A 17,821-nucleotide genomic window follows, 5' to 3' on the forward strand; every position below is an offset into this window, starting at 1 on the left:
TCAGTGTTGTTTTTAAATCAACTCCCTTGCCATTTTACTATTGTCAGTGTTGTTTTTAAATCAACTCCCTTGCCATTTTACTATTGTCAGTGTTGTTTTTAAATCAACTCCCTTGCCATTTTACTATTGTCAGTGTTGTTTTTAATCAACTCCCTTGCCATTTTACACTTTTCTGTGTTGTTTTGAATTAACAATCAACTTCCTTTGAGTTCTAAGTGTGTGAAGCCTTATTTGAAAATGTCTTAATGTGTCACATTATGTTGGTTTGCAATGTGACATCCAATGTCTGTTGGAAGCCAACTTGCAGGAAGATATCCAGCACTGTTACATCACTCACAACTTGTGTTTAGAATGCTTGTCAGAGTAGGGAAGAAATCCCAGTCCATGAAGACGACCTACACTACGTAAACTGGAATAACTATCTCACTAACGGTTGCTCTAAATCCAACCACTTACATTTTTGCGAAACTAACCCAATCTGTACGTTTCTTATCTTTGGGTGGCATAAGATAATTAACAATAAAATGCAAACAATCAAAACACAGATTAAAAATCATTTTCAAAATCTATCTGTAACAGGACATGCTTGGAAATATGACAATGAAGCCCCTCCCAAATCTGTGGATCACTCCATAGATGTAACTTCCTGGCTCTGGTTACTCTTAGTGGAGTTAAAAGTACTCCGTCTCAATCAACTCCAGATATCAACACTAACTCCAGGAATTGTATCGCTCTCTTCAATTTAACCCACATTTTTTTAAAGGCTGTCATTTCAACAATCCTTGATTTACTGTGTAAGAACAGGAAGATTGACTTTTGACATGCAGAATGTGAATAGGCTTCTGTATACATCTGAAAGGTGTGGAAAGTGTCATTCGTATAACATAAGCCAATCGAGTATTATATATCTCGCTATACTTCCAATTCCTCCTTGGTGAATATTATCAACACACTTGTCCACCTGACCCTCACTTTGTCTCGCTTATAAAGGCAGTGTCTAAATGATGGATCTCTCACTATGTGGATGAACGAGGGAGGGAGGAGGAGGAGGGACCTGGTTGTCAGCCGAATGAACTAAGATACCAAATAATGCTGTTAATAATAATATTCATATCGATAATGATAAAGGCCTCTAATCTTCACAAAAACAAAACGCCATGTTCCTCCCTGATTGTTGGAGTGTTGCGCTATTCAATTAGGAGGTTTTCTCCAGCATATTAATCATCTCCTCAACAAACAACTCGGCAGTAATTAAAGCCTCAGCCTGGATAAAGACTTGTTGCTGGATCATCAGTCTGTTTATCAACGCTCACACAGCCGCTGTTAAGTACATTTCGTGTCTTGAGGGGAATTTCAATTATCGCAGTCAGGTTAGCCTATATTTTTTGTGAGTTTCGTTTATTTGGATCAAACAAACAAATACATGATAAAGTATAGAACACTAACAGAGAAGAACAACATAAGATATTACATTAAATTAAAAAATAAGAATTATATAGACACCAAGAGGCAACAAAAATACTATTTACACAGTATTCATATATACATATTCATATATACAGTACAGTTAAATTCGAGATGCTCAGTGATACAAGATGTTAATTCATTTTTTTTTTTAAAGCTAAACTTGCTTTTTGCGAGAGTTACCTCTGGTGGCAGAGCATTCCACGGTGACATGGCTCTATACTTATAACTGAGCGACGCATCAAATCTGTTTTTGGTTTGGGTACCGTGAAGAAACCCATAGTGGCGTGTCTGGTGGAGTATGTCTGTTTTAAGTGTATGCAAATAGATTATACAAGTGGTTAGGCATGTTCAACACACAAATGTTTCTTAAAAAGATTAGAAGTAGTGAGGGAGAGGACAACTGCTTAAGTTTGGATGTTTGAATTCAAGTCTGTCAATGGAATGGAAAGTGCCTTAAGTGTTTGTAAATGGGGGGAGAGTGGCAGATCTAAAGGAAGAATAGAACTAGAAAGGCTTGACCCGAGCAGCGATGCTCCCTACCCCACAGGGGTTTGACAGAAAGGCCAGGGGAGTGAAATGTAAGCTTTCTGATCATGGTAAAATAAAATGGGAAGTGTGTGGAAGGAAAAGAAAGCCTGTTGGGCCAGAGGAAACATATACAGGTTACTGAGGAAGTATGGAAGTCAATCAAGGAATAAATTGTATCATTAATATTGTTATTTATTTATTTATTTATTTGAGCTCATTTATAGGCCTGTTTTTATTTATTTTTATCAACTCCATCTCACATTCTATGAAGATGCATATTTTAATTATTGCATTAGTGTTTTGTGGAATTGGCTATTTAGATGGTTCTAGACCGGTTGTGGGATTGGGATTTCAGTCTACAGAACACAACCTTTTATTTAATGTTGGGGTGATTATATCAGTGCTATACTGTATATCTGAGTCTTGAGCTTGTGGTTGGTCAGCCCTGAACCATCAGCAGGGGCTGTACACGGTCTCACAGTACGACTGTGAGAGGACTTAACACATCCATCACTGTGCTGCAGCACATCATAAAATCACTCCACACCCTACAACCTCTTTATTCTCCAACAGCTTGAAACCCCCAACGCACTCAAACAGACTACTGCACCACAGCAGCAAGATCATTCCCTTCTCCGTGAAATCTAGACAGAGAGCGAGAGAGGGAGAGAGAGAGAGAGAGAGAGAGAGAGAGAGAGAGAGAGAGAGAGAGAAGCAAAAAACCTGTGACAATGTGCCTGAGAAATGTGTTTTTTTCCTCTCACTTCCTCTCCTAAGCCAAAGATGGGCTTTCTCCAAATCCTTGTGCCCTATCAGACAAATTAAAGTAAATCAAGCATGAAATGAAGCAGTAGAGCCTGGAGATAAGGTCCCTTTAAGTCCCTCACAGATTACGCTGTAGAGAGAGCAAGAGAGGGAGTGAGGGGAGTGTGAGAGAGTGAGAGGGAGCGAGGTGCATCAGGTCCCCAGCAGTGGAGGAGGCCAGCCTCTCATCTCAGCACAATAGAAGCCTGTGTATTGGATTACTGATGTGGGGGAGCGGTACAGTAAGACGAGAGGGAGACAGAAAAATGAAAACAGAGTTTAAAATGTTCTTTAAATCTCCCGAGCCCCCAATGTTCCCCCCCAAAACCAAACTTAAATTAATTGTATTTTTTTTTAACAGAGAAAGTCATCAGAGAGAGAGAAATTTGACTTGAGAGTGAGAGAGAGAGAGAGAGGGAGAGAAAGAGAGAGACAGAGAGAGAGGGGGAAATGTGCGTTGCGTGACAGACTTGAGGATATTTTTAATGGATATTGGAGTATTGGAGTTATGTATTCCGTGATGTTTTTACGGGTATGCTCAGTGCTCATTGAATTTAACAAGACCAGTGGGCCGCTCAACCAGGAACTCCCTGCCTCTCTGTAATCCAAGTTCTTAGTCACGAAGAAAAAACTACTCCTGATCACACTGAGCCAGAGACTTAGGTTCGTCAGCCTTTCTATTTGGTTGATCTCCTAGAGCATTTTCAAAAAATACTCCTGAAACTGGGTGATTTGTATTTTATTTTGTATTAACTTTTATTTAATCAGGGGAACCCAATTGAGACCAATGTCTCATTTACAAGGGTGCTCCCCCGAAAAAGTCCACCAATACAACAAAAAGATATAAAAACTACAAGACAGCTAAAAATACATTACATCCGGTTATTGCAACAAGTTATAATAATCAATTGAAACAAATGCACAATTCAGTGAACTCATTTAATAGCAGTTTTAAACTAGAGCTGTTCTAGGTGCACTATTTCTATACTTCACATTCTTAATTTTTGTTTTAGCGTCTTTTACATCAGTTTCAAAACAGCTGAAACGACTATATTTTTGGATATGGAGCTGTTTAGATGGTACAATCATTCTCTCCACTATACTTGCTTGTTTTGTCACAAACTGCAATTAGGCGAATTAGAATTGTTCTACATAGTGCACCTTTAAATCTTTGCTTTTTAACTAGCTCATCAGTATGTTTTTTAGGTGTTAGATCTTAATCAATCTAAACGTCCAGATCTTTATTGGCGGTAACCCGCTCGATTTGAGAAACAATCAATGAGTGAATATGTAGCCCATCTGACATATTTTTTGTTTGGCCTGCATTAAGTACAAGTTTTAAATCAACATTGCCTTCATGTAATGTAACAAAATCAGCATGGTCAACAGTCAGTGCAATGGCATACATAACCATATCATCTGCATACTGATTAATATGAAGGGATTTAATACATAGACCAACATTATTTATATGAATAGTAAAGAGAAGAGGACCAAAATCGACCCCTGCGGTGCACCTTTCATAATATCGAGGAAACTAGACTTGACACCATCAGAAATCACACATTGTGTCCTGTTTGTCAAATACAGTGTAGGTCTTAAACCATTTGCAAACCATGGTAAACCGTTTGGGGCGGCAGGTTAGCCTAGTGGTTAGAGCGTTGGACTAGTAGTAACCGAAAGTTAAAGTTCATATCCCCGAGCTGACAAGGTACACATCTGTCATTCTGCCCCTGAACAGGCAGTTAACCCACTGTTCCTAGGCTGTCATTGAAAATAAGAATCTGTTCTTAACTGACTTGCCTAGTTAAATAAAGGTGAAATAAAAAAACATTTGCAAGACTCCTTATCCAGGCCCATTTCAGACAGCATTTGAATGAGTAGGGAATGGTCAATGGTGTCGAATGCCTCGGAAAGATCTATAAATAAGGCAGCACAATGTTTTTTATGATCTAGGCAATTTAACACCATCTAAAACAAGCATAGTGTCTGAAACCGTGCATGTTTAGAATAGAGTGAGAAGTTTAGAAAGTTATTAGCTGGGATTTGGTCAGGGATTCTAATAGCTTGGCTAGGCAAGATAACTTGGAGATTGGGCAGTAATTATCTAAGTCAGAAGGATCTCCATGCTTATGTAGGGGGAGGACATGTGCCACCTTCCAAATCTAAGGGATAAACCCAGTATCAATTGTTAAGTTAAAAATATAGGTTCAACAATAAGTGGGGCTGAAAGCTGTAGTAGATCATGTGAATCAGCTCCTGTGGATTTTTTTTACATTGATCATTAGCAACATCTCCTCCCCGCTGATCCTCAACACGGGGGCCCCACAAGGGTGCGTTCTGAGCCCTCTCCTGTACTCCCTGTTCACCCACGACTGCGTGGCCATGCACGCCTCCAACTCAATCATCAAGTTTGCGGACGACACAACAGTGGTAGGCTTGATTACCAACAACGACGAGACGGCCTACAGGGAGGAGGTGAGGGCCCTCGGAGTGTGGTGTCAGGAAAATAACCTCACACTCAACGTCAACAAAACTAAGGAGATGATTGTGGACTTCAGGAAACAGCAGAGGGAACACCCCCTATCCACATCGATGGATCAGTAGTGGAGAGGGTAGCAAGTTTTAAGTTCCTCGGCATACACATCACAGACAAACTGAATTGGTCCACTCACACTGACAGCGTCGTGAAGAAGGCGCAGCAGCGCCTCTTCAACCTCAGGAGGCTGAAGAAATTCGGCTTGTCAGCAAAAGCACTCACAAACTTCTACAGATGCACAATCGAGAGCATCCTGGCGGGCTGTATCACCGCCTGGTACGGCAACTGCTCCGCCCTCAACCGTAAGGCTCTCCAGAGGGTAGTGAGGTCTGCACAACGCATCACCGGGGGCAAACTACCTGCCCTCCAGGACACCTACACCACCCGATGTTACAGGAAGGCCATAAAGATCATCAAGGACATCAACCACCCGAACCACTGCCTGTTCACCCCGCTATCATCCAGAAGGCGAGGTCAGTACAGGTGCATCAAAGCTGGGACCGAGAGACTGAAAACAGCTTCTATCTCAAGGCCATCAGACTGTTAAACAGCCACCACTAACATTGAGTGGCTGCTGCCAACACACTGTCATTGACACTGACCCAACTCCAGCCACTTTAATAATGGGAATTGATGGGAAATGATGTAAATATATCACTAGCCACTTTAAACAATGCTACCTTATATAATGTTACTTACCCTACATTATTCATCTCATATGCATATGTATATACTGTACTCTAGATCATCGACTGCATTCTTATGTCACTAGCCACTTTAACTATGCCACTTTGTTTACTTTGTCTACATACTCATCTCATATGTATATACTGTACTCGATACCATCTACTGTATGCTGCTCTGTACCATCACTCATTCATATATCCTTATGTACATATTCCTTATCCCCTTACACTGTGTATAAGACAGTAGTTTTGGAATTGTTAGTTAGATTACTTGTTGGTTATCACTGCATTGTCGGAACTAGAAGCACAAGCATTTCGCTACACTCGCATTAACATCTGCTAACCATGTGTATGTGACAAATAAAATTTGATTTGATTTGATTTGATTTGATACATCATATACAGTGCCTTGCGAAAGTATTCGGCCCCCTTAAACTTTGCGACCTTTTGCCACATTTCAGGCTTCAAAACATAAAGATATAAAACTGTATTTTTTTGTGAAGAATCAACAACAAGTGGGACACAATCATGAAGTGGAACGACATTTATTGGATATTTCAAACTTTTTTAACAAATCAAAAACTGAAAAATTGGGCGTGCAAAATTATTCAGCCCCCTTAAGTTAATACTTTGTAGCGCCACCTTTTGCTGCGATTACAGCTGTAAGTCGCTTGGGGTATGTCTCTATCAGTTTTGCACATCGAGAGACTGAATTGTTTTCCCATTCCTCCTTGCAAAACAGCTCGAGTGAGGTTGGATGGAGAGCATTTGTGAACAGCAGTTTTCAGTTCTTTCCACAGATTCTCGATTGGATTCAGGTCTGGACTTTGACTTGGCCATTCTAACACCTGGATATGTTTATTTTTGAACCATTCCATTGTAGATTTTGCTTTATGTTTTGGATCATTGTCTTGTTGGAAGACAAATCTCCGTCCCAGTCTCAGGTCTTTTGCAGACTCCATCAGGTTTTCTTCCAGAATGGTCCTGTATTTGGCTCCATCCATCTTCCCATCAATTTGAACCATCTTCCCTGTCCCTGCTGAAGAAAAGCAGGCCCAAACCATGATGCTGCCACCACCATGTTTGACAGTGGGGATGGTGTGTTCAGGGTGATGAGCTGTGTTGCTTTTACGCCAAACATAACATTTTGCATTGTTACCAAAAAGTTCAATTTTGGTTTCATCTGACCAGAGCACCTTCTTCCACATGTTTGATGTGTCTCCCAGGTGGCTTGTGGCAAACTTTAAACAACACTTTTTATGGATATCTTTAAGAAATGGCTTTCTTCTTGCCACTCTTCCATAAAGGCCAGATTTGTGCAATATACGACTGATTGTTGTCCTATGGACAGAGTCTCCCACCTCAGCTGTAGATCTCTGCAGTTCATCCAGAGTGATCATGGGCCTCTTGGCTGCATCTCTGATCAGTCTTCTCCTTGTATGAGCTGAAAGTTTAGAGGGACGGCCAGGTCTTGGTAGATTTGCAGTGGTCTGATACTCCTTCCATTTCAATATTATCGCTTGCACAGTGCTCCTTGGGATGTTTAAAGCTTGGGAAATCTTTTTGTATCCAAATCCGGCTTTAAACTTCTTCACAACAGTATCTCGGACCTGCCTGGTGTGTTCCTTGTTCTTCATGATGCTCTCTGCGCTTTTAACGGACCTCTGAGACTATCACAGTGCAGGTGCATTTATACGGAGACTTGATTACACACAGGTGGATTGTATTTATCATCATTAGTCATTTAGGTCAACATTGGATCATTCAGAGATCCTCACTGAACTTCTGGAGAGAGTTTGCTGCACTGAAAGTAAAGGGGCTGAATAATTTTGCACGCCCAATTTTTCAGTTTTTGTTTTGTTAAAAAAGTTTGAAATATCCAATAAATGTCGTTCCACTTCATGATTGTGTCCCACTTGTTGTTGATTCTTCACAAAAAAATACAGTTTTATATCTTTATGTTTGAAGCCTGAAATGTGGCAAAAGGTCGCAAAGTTCAAGGGGGCCGAATACTTTCGCAAGGCACTGTACAATACCAGTCAAACGTTTGGACACACCTACTTATTCAAAGGTTTTTCTTTATTTTTTAAAACTATTTTCTACATTGTAGAATAATAGTGAAGACATCATAACTATGAAATAACACATATGGAATAATGTAGTAACCAATAAAGTGTTGAACAAATCAAAATATATTCTATATGTGAGATTCTTCAAAGCTTTGCACACTCTTGGCATTCTCTCAACCAGCTTCATGAGGTAATCACCTGGAATGCACTTCAATTAACAGGTGTGCCTTGTTAAAAGTTCATTTGTGGAATTTTTTTCCTTCTAATGCGTTTGAGCCAATCCACTGTGTTGTGACAAGGTAGGGGTGGTATACAGAAGATAGCCATATTTAGTAAAAAAACAAGTCCATATTAAGAGCTCAGATAATCTTTTTTATTATTTTTTTGTTTATTTTATTTAAATTTTTACCCCTTTTTCTCCCCAATTTCGTGGTATCCAATTGTTGTAGTAGCTACTATCTTGTCTCATCGCTACAACTCCCGTATGGGCTTGGGAGAGACGAAGGTTGAAAGTCATGCGTCCTCCGATACACAACCCAACCGGCCGCACTGCTTCTTAACTAACACAGCGCACATCCAACCCGGAAGCCAGCCGCACCAATGTGCCGGAGGAAACACCGTGTACCTGGCAACCTTGGTTAGCGCGCACTGCGCCCATCCCGCCACAGGAGTCGCTGGTGCGCAATGAGACAAGGACATCCCTACCGACCAAGCCCTCCCTAACCCAGACGACGCTAGGCCAATTGTGCGTCGCCCCACGGACCTCCTAGTCGCGGCCGGTTACGACAGAGCCTGGGCGCGAACCCAGAGTCTCTGATGGCACAGCTGGCGCTGCAGTACAGAGCCCTTAACCACTGCGCCACCCGGGAGGCCCTAGAGCTCAGATAATCAAAGAGAAGCGGCGGTCCATTACTTTAAGACATGAAGGTCAGTCAATCTGGAAAATGTCAAAAACTTTGAACGTTTCTTCAAGTGCAGTCGCAAAAAACATCAAGTGCTATGATGAAACTGGCTCTCATGAGGACTGCCACAGGAAAGGATGACCCAGAGTTACCTCTTCTGCAGAGGGTAAGTTCATTAAAGTTACCAGCCTCAGAAATTGCAGCCCAAATAAATGCTTCACAGAGTTCAAGTAACAGACACATCTCAACATCAACTGTTCAGAGGAGACCACGTGATCATGGTTGAATTGCTGCAAAGGAACTACTACTAAAGGACACCAATAAGAAGAAGAGACTTACTTGGGTCAAGAAAGCAATAAGCATTAGACCGGTGCAAATCTTTCCTTTGGTCTGATGAGTCCAAATTTGAGATTTTTGCTCACAACCGCTCTGTCTTTGTGAGAAGCAGTGTAGGTGAACAGATGATCTCCGCATGTGTGGTTTCCACCGTGAGCATGGAGGAGAAGGTGTGATGGTTAGGGCTCCCGAGTGGCACAGTGGCCTAAGGCACTGCATCTTAGTGCTAGAGGCGTGACTACAGATCCTGGTTAGATTCCAGGCTGTATCACAACCGGCCATGATCGGGAAACCCATAGGGCGGCGCACAATTTGCCCAGTGTTGTCTGGGGTAGGGTTTGGCTGGGGTAGGCCGTCATTGTAAATAAGAATTTGTTCTTAACTGACTTGTCTAGTTAAATTTAAAAAATGTAAATGGTGTGCTGGTGACACTGTTGTTGATTTATTTAGAATTCAAGGCACACTTAACCAGCATGGTTACTACAGCATTGTGCAGTGATACCACATTCCATCTGGTTTGCTCTTAGTGGGACTATAATTTGTTTTTCAACAGGACAATGACCCAACACACCTCCAGGCTGTGTAAGTGCTAGTGATGGAGTGCTGCATCAGATGACCTGGCCTCCACAATCACCTGATCTCAACCCAACTGAGATGGTTTGGGACGAGTTAGAGTGAAGGAAAAACAGCCAACAAGTGCTCAGCATATGTGACTGACCGGCTCAAATGTAGCAACATTTGAAATTGTGTTTTTTACATTGGATAAAAGTAGAAATTCAGAGCTACAAAATGTTATACAATACAGTACAGTTTAGGAACAATGGGAAAGTAATTTTGCTTTGAAAGTTGATAAACTTGTAACTCACTTGTGAGAAAATGTCCTTTGATTGTTTTGGTAGTACTATTGGAGAGCCCTTTGTCGACACCCATTCAGCATCGTTCACACCCTTTTATGCTTTAGCCCCACCCATCTCTTTAAGGGTTGATCCGAATGTACTAACAGCAGTGAAGTACCCAAGCTAACTTGCTAGCTACTTCCAGACATCTAAGTGAGAGAGAGAACAGTTCACTGAGCATTACTCGCCCTAGCAGAGCTGGTTAGGCTGTTATGTTATCCAGAGTGTTGGTGACTGCAACTGTGCTGTCAGATTGTCAGTTCGTAAATTCAGAGCGTTTCGCATTCAGAGCGCACACCAGACCCTCTGGCCGATGTTTACTGATGTTTACTGACACCGGCCATATTCAGTGGGTATAGAGCTTTCGCAAATTCATCAGTTATTCTGCGCCCTCTACCACACTCAGATGAGAGTGCTCTGAAATCAGAGTAGATGGCCAGACTGAATTTATGAACGCACCCGAAATGGTTACTTGCATAGTGGAGTCTTTTGTTAAGACATGTAGCTAGCTAGCTAGGTACGTAATCAATGAACCATAATCACAACTCATGATGTTACTACCCTTTATGAATCTGCAGGTAGCTAACCAACCAGGTTCAATGTTCGCTAGCTAACATTAGGCTATAGTTAGCGAAGCAAATGGCTCTGAGATACGAATAATAAGGTTATACACGTAACGTTATCTAGTGAGCCAGCCAGTTAATGTTAGCTAGCTAGCTAGGTAAGTAAACGATGAACCATAATCACCACTCATGACTTTACTATTCCTGCATGAATCTGTAGGTAGCTAACCAACCAGGTTCAATGTTAGCTAGCTAACATTAGGCAATAGCTAGCCAAGCAAATGGCTCTTTCCGTCCTAATTAGAAAGGTGTAATATCTGAAAATGTAGCTAGCTTGACTCTCTTACCCACATTCATGGTTGGATGCGTCTCCTGTCGGATGCCATGGTTGCCCTTAGTTTGAGATATAATCTGGAGACAGTTGTTTTGTCCATCTCCTTAGCTATCATACTAAACTTCCACTGTTATCAAAACCCAGTCCTCCAGAAAGTTGAGAGCAATATTTATGCAGTTTTAATACACGATACATTTTTTAAAAAAGCAGTGTTAGACAGGATTACCTAGACATACTGACCCGCTCAAATTGACAGAAGCGTGCTATATGGCAGACCAATCCAAACTCATCTCTCGGCATATCCAGCCCACACATTATCTCAGCCAATCATGGCTAGTGGGAAGGTTGCTGACCTTTTCTTTGGCTACACCAACTAAGCTCAGAATTGAACACTTTTATTCATATTTTACAGATGGCATACACATTTGTTATTAAGGCACATGAAAGTTCACATGTTCTAAAAGGCATTTCTACCCAAAAATGCATTTTGAATAAAAAAAACGTTTACGTTCAAACGGCTCTCCTGAGAGGTAGAGACCCGCGACATACGCCTAGTTTCCTGAAACGGGTCACATATGTGGGCACTCCTTCAAGGCTTTTGGAAAAGCATTCCAGGTGTGGCTGGTTGAGAGAATGCCAAGAGTGTGCAAAAGCTGTCACAAAGGCAAAGAGTGGCGACATTGAGAATCTAAAATATTTGGATTTGTTTCAACACTTTTTTGGTTACCACATGATTCCATATGTGTTAGTTTTGATTTCTTCACAATTTTTCTACAATGTAGAAAATAGTACAAATAAAGAAGACCCTTGAATGAGTAGATGTGTCCAAACTTTTGACTGGTACTGTACATCAAATGGTTGAAATGAAAATAAAGTACACTGCATTCGAAAGTATTCAGACCCCTTGACTTTTTCCACATTGTTACGTTACAGCCTCATTCTAATTTTTTCTTTTTCTCATCAATCTACACACAATACCCCATAATGACGAAGCACAAACAGGTTTCTAGAAACAGTTGCAAATGTATATAAAAAAAAAAAACGGAAATATCACATTTAAATAATTATTCAGACCCTTCACTGAGTACTTTATTGAAGCACCTTTGGCAGCGATTACAGCCTCGAATCTTCTTGGGTATGAGGCTACAAGCTTGGCACACCTGTTCTTGCAGAGCTTCTCCCATTCTTCTCTGCAGATTCTCTCAAGCTCTGTCAGGTTGGATGGAGAGTGTCGCTGCACAGCTATTTTCAGGTCTCTCCAGAGATGTTCGATCGGGTTCAAGTCTGGGCTCTGGCTGGGCCACTCAAGGACATTCAGAGACTTGTCCCAAAGCCACTCCTGCATTGTCTTGGTTGTGTGCTTAGGGCCATTGCCCAGTTGAAAGTTGAACCATGGCCCCAGTCTGAGGTCTTGTGTGCCCTGGAGCAGAGATCTCTCTGTACGTTGCTACATTTATCTTTCCCTCTATACCGATTAGTCTCCCAGTCCCTGCCGCTGAACAACATCCCCACAGCATGATACTGCCACCATCATGCTTCACCGTAGGGATGGTGCCAGGTTTCCTTCAGACGTGACGCTTGGCATTCAGGCCAAAGAGTTCAATCTTGGTTTCACCAGACCAGAGAATCTTGGTTCTCATGTTCTGAGAGTCCTTTAGGTGCCTTTTGGCAAACTTCAAGCGGGCTTTCATGTGCGTTTTACCGAGGAGTGGCTTCCGTCTGGCCACTCTACCATAAAGGCCTGATTGGTGGAGTGATGCAGAGATGGTTGTCCTTCTGCTAGGTTCTCCCATCTTCACAGAGGAACTCTGGATCTCTGTCAGAGTGACCATCGGCCTTGACCATCGGGTCTTGGTCACCTCCCTGACCAAGACCCTTTTCTCCCGCTTTCTCAGTTTGGCCAGGCGGCCAACTCTAAGAAGGGTCTTGGTGGTTCCAGACTTCTTCCATTTCAGAATAATGGAGGCCACTGTATTATTGGGGACCAGCAATGCTGCAGAAATGTTTTGATACCCTTCCCCAGATCTGTGCCTCGACACAATCCTGTCGCTGAGCTCTACGGACAATTCCTTCGACCTCATTGCTTGGTTTTTGCTCTGACATGCACTGTGGAACCTTTTATAGACAGATATGTGTGCCTTTCCAAATCATGTCCAATCAATTGAATTTACCACAGGTGGACTCCAGTCAAGTTGTAGAAACATCTGATGATCAATAGAAACAGGATGCACCTGGGTCTGAATAATTACACTACCGTTCAAAAGTTTGGGGTCACTTAGAAATGTCCTTGTTTTTGAAAGAAAGCACATTGTTTGTCCATTAAAATAACACCAAATTGATCGAAATACAGTGTAGATATTGTTAATGTTGCAAATGACTATTGTAGCTGGAAATGGCTGATTTTTAATGGAATATCTACATAGGCGTACAGAGGCCCATTAACAGCAACCATCACTCCTGTGTTCCAATGGCACGTTGTGTTAGCTAATCCAAGTTCATAATTTTAAAAGCCTAATTGATCATTAGAAAACCCTTTTGCAATTATGTTAGCACAGCTGAAAACTGTTGTCCTGATTAAAGAAGCAATAGAACTGGCCTTCTTTAGACTAGTTGAGTATCTGGAGCATCAGCATTTGGGGGTTCGATTACAGGCTCAAAATGGACAGAAACAAAGAACTTTCTTCTGAAACTTGTCAGCCTATTCTTGTTCTGATAAATGAAGGCTATTCCATGCGAGAAATTGCCAAGAAACTGAAGATATCGTACAACGCTGTGTACTACTCCCTTCACAGGACATCGCAAACTGGCTCTAACTAGAATAGAAAAAGGAGTGTGAGGCCCCGGGTCACAACTGAGCAAGAGGACAAGTACATTAGTGTCTAGTTTGAGAAACAGACACCTCACAAGTCCTCAACTGGCAGCTTCATTAAATAGTACCCGCAAAACACCAGTCTCAACGTCAACAGTGAAGAGGCGACTCCGGGATGCTGGTCAGAGTTCCTCTGTCCGGTGTCTGTGTTATTTTCCCCATCTTAATCTTTTCTTTTTATTGTTCAGTCTGAGATATGGCTTTTTCTTTGCAACTCTGCCTAGAAGGCCAGCATCCCGGAGTCGCCTCTTCACTGTTGACGTTGAGACTGGTGTTAGAATAATATCTGTGTTAGATTAATATCTAAGAGAGTCTTTATAGTTGAGGCGAGTAGTTATCAGCTGAGTTAGATTTAGCTCAATACAAATATCTTTCAGCCGATCAGATACTGGCATCAACCAATCCAGAATAAGACCACCCACTGTTAATTAATCGGATTTAGCATAGTTAGACAGCAGGTCAAACCATTTGTTAATGGCACATAAGGAGGCCGAACGGAGGGTGATAAATTAACGCTAGCATCAGATGGGCATTATTACCAAGGGCCACATTTAAGACAAGACATTCAAATTACTTAAGGACAGAGGGTGTAATGGATACAGAAACATTTAAGTTGCTCTTTATGTATATGGCGACACCCCCTCCTCTGCCAACTCTGTCAGATCTAAAAACATTATAATCAATCAGAGACAAATCAGAGTCTGGCGTAGACTTCTTTAGCCGAGGTTCAGTTATAACCATGTCCACCTTCGTTTGAGAAGCCAGAGTTACAATAATATAGATTTTCTTAATACAATTTCTGGCATTTACGTGAATTAGTCCAATGCCCCAGGTGTGGGATTTCAGATCAGAGGGAGTTTCAAATACGTTCATGCCATGTTTAGCAAGTACATTTAGAAAATATTAGAAAATCTCATGTGGTAGGCTTGAATTGGAATAGATGCAGTACAAGATTGCCTAGAACTGAACCATTAGGCTTATGCCTTAGAATTAGAACGTGGATTAAAACAAGAGTCAATGAGGGTTACCTGTTGCGGGCAAGGACTGATATCCCGTAATTTTTGTAGTACCTCTTCGATATTTTTTAATTTTTTAATTATTTTTTTTTACCTTTATTTAACCAGGCAAGTCAGTTAAGAACATATTCTTATTTTCAATGACGGCCTGGGAACAGTGGGTTAACTGCCTGTTCAGGGGCAGAACGACAGATTTGTACCTTGTCAGCTCGGGGGTTTGAACTCGCAACCTTCCGGTTACTAGTCCAACGCTCTAACCACTAGGCTACCCTTAGCAGTCAGCAGCCTAGTTCCTCTCCTGTTTGGGTGCAACCTGTCCCTTTTTAAGAGCTGAGGATGTTCCCAAAATAAATTGAAATTGTCAATAATATCCAACGCTCTTTCGGGTCAGAGTTTAGACTTCATCAAAGAGTCCAACGAAAAAAGACGGGAGAAACTATCAACTCCAAGATCATGGTTAGGAATAGGACTAGAAAATATAATCCGCTTGCCGGTAGCCAATAGCCCTCAGGTATTTGAAATTCCGTCTCAACTCCCAACACTCTCCTCCACTATTCATATCAAAACGGGATGGACAAAGAGGGTTAATCCACTCTATCTGTTGGCTGTCACACTGCTGGGGCTAAAGCCTAATCAAAGAGACAACTAGGTCATCAAGGATCGAAGCTAGGGAGAGTCGCTTTAGTGAAGTTTATGATCTGTTAATTGACTGCAGAGGGAAGAGGGGCTCAGTGATGATGTTGATAGTGGTGGCGGTGTTCAGTATGATGAGGAAGGAAGTAATTCTGAAATACACTGAAGGGACCTTGTGATAAATGTTCTCTAGCTAAATGTTCTCTACCTGTGTTCCCGGTAGAATAACTGTAGAAAGGCTTCTACATTGAAACCAAAAGGTACTACCTAGAACCAAAAAGGGTTCTTCAAAAGGTTCTCTCATGGGGACAGCTGAAGAACCCTTTACGGTTCTAGATAGTACCTTTTGTTCTAAGAGTGCACCGAAGACTATCATACACTAGTACTCTCTGACTGAAAATGCTACTGCAGTGGTGTGGTGCCTCATTAAGATAATATGGAGTAAAAAAAAACAGTTTTTATTAAAGAATTTTGAACTCAAGCTGAGCCATGATTGAATGTTAATAAATCATCTAAATACAGATTGTGCTCTGTTTTATAGGAGAGCTGGAGATTCTCTATGATGGTACAGAGTGGCAGACACGTTCTCGCCAGGCACTTCCTGTGGGCATCACATGGGGTCCTTTCGAGGGGAAGATCGAAATGACCACAGCAGTAAGTTACATGGTAGGCTACTCAATAATGAACACCGTTTATGTTCTGGAGATGTGATATGAGCGATATGATAACTATGTTTGGATGGATCCAAATATAAAATGCATATTGTAAAGATATTCCCAATGACATGAAACATTTCCATATTTTCACAAACAATACTGAACAGAAATATAAATGCAAAATCTAAAGTGTTGGTCCCATGTTTCAGGAGCTGAAATAAAAGATCCCAGAAATGTTCCATACGCACGAAAAGCTTATTTCTCAAAAATGTTGTGCACAAATTTGTTTACATCCCTGTTAGTGAGCATTTATCTTTTGCCAAGATAATCCATCCACCTGACAGGGGTGGCATATCAAGAAGCTGATTAAACAGCATGATCATTACACAGGTGACTAAAGTAATACTGTGACACTAGAGGGACAGAGATGGCGGACTGAAGATGGCGGTGCAAAATGCCTCATGAGAAATTGCAATATTCAATATCTAAAACTGACTAAATAGTAGTACTATACTGATCTATGTACTCGTGGGCAATTAGCATTCAAGCTGGATAATAACTCCCCAAAAAGGCTAGAGAAGTTTATTGATACATATTACGAACACAGTCAAGGCCAAAGCATGTTGGAGAGGAAACGGAAAAAACAGAGAATCAAACTCCAAGAGAAAACTACGAGATTCCTCGACAGACACCTATGATTTATGCTTTTCACCACCCGGTACGGTAAGAATTGAAACCAACCTGCTAAAATCAATAAATGATAAGTTGGGTGTACTTGAACTTGTCAGTAAAGCGATGAAGGCGAACCTCGAAATGTGTGATGAAAAAGCTGTGACAATGTAGAAAGAAACCAACAAGCTTAAAGGTCAATACTATTGAAACGGACATTAAAGAACATCAAGAGGAGAGCATGTTTCTGAGAGAAGCCTTACTTGGAATACAGACTCGATCCATGCAAGAATATCTGGTATTGGGTGAAGATCTTGAAAGTGTGTTGAAATAATTCCTTTTTAAAGCCCTACAGATCCCAGCCGATACTGTCGACAAAATCAAACTCGAACAAGTACCTCGTTTTGGACAGAGATATGAGTGCCCAATCGTTGCCCAATTTGCATTCTTTAAACATAAAATAATGGTTAAAAGCCTGGGCAAAAGACTCGCTGGCATGAAAATAAGAATGAATGATCAGTTCTGGAGGAACGTTCAGGTTGAAGCAAAGTTCTGTACCCATTCTTCAAGGTGAATAGACTTAAAGGGAAACGTGTAGCTCTCGTAGTCGATAAACTGTACACTGATAATCAACTTTTCCCGAGACACCAATCACTTCTCCATGGCTATTCTAAATAATGCAAAGTTTCCATAGAGGATTCAAATAATGGAACACCCAATATTATCCATGGTCGGGATGATAAAAAAACAACAACTGAAAAACAGTCAAATACAACAATTGATACGAAAATAAACTACAAATACACTATACCATTCAAGATAGGGAATGTTGTAAAAATAATTAGTATTCAACA

The 17,821-nt window shown here is 41.2% G+C and overlaps 1 protein-coding gene across 1 annotated transcript in view; it reads left to right on the top strand.

The window, feature by feature from the left end:
• The window catches only part of LOC135571430 (zinc finger protein ZFPM2-like), a 41,987-nt gene extending 25,466 nt beyond the window's left edge, over positions 1 to 16,521 (top strand). Inside the window, exon 4 of the mRNA XM_065017671.1 lies at positions 16,184 to 16,521. Coding sequence (XP_064873743.1) covers positions 16,184 to 16,353 — 170 coding nt within the window. The 3' untranslated portion in view covers positions 16,354 to 16,521. The remainder of the gene's footprint in view (positions 1 to 16,183) is intronic.
• The last annotated feature ends 1,300 nt before the right edge of the window (positions 16,522 to 17,821 follow it).

This window comes from Oncorhynchus nerka, linkage group LG4 (genome assembly GCF_034236695.1).
Source record: "Oncorhynchus nerka isolate Pitt River linkage group LG4, Oner_Uvic_2.0, whole genome shotgun sequence".
Lineage (NCBI taxonomy): Eukaryota > Metazoa > Chordata > Actinopteri > Salmoniformes > Salmonidae > Oncorhynchus > Oncorhynchus nerka.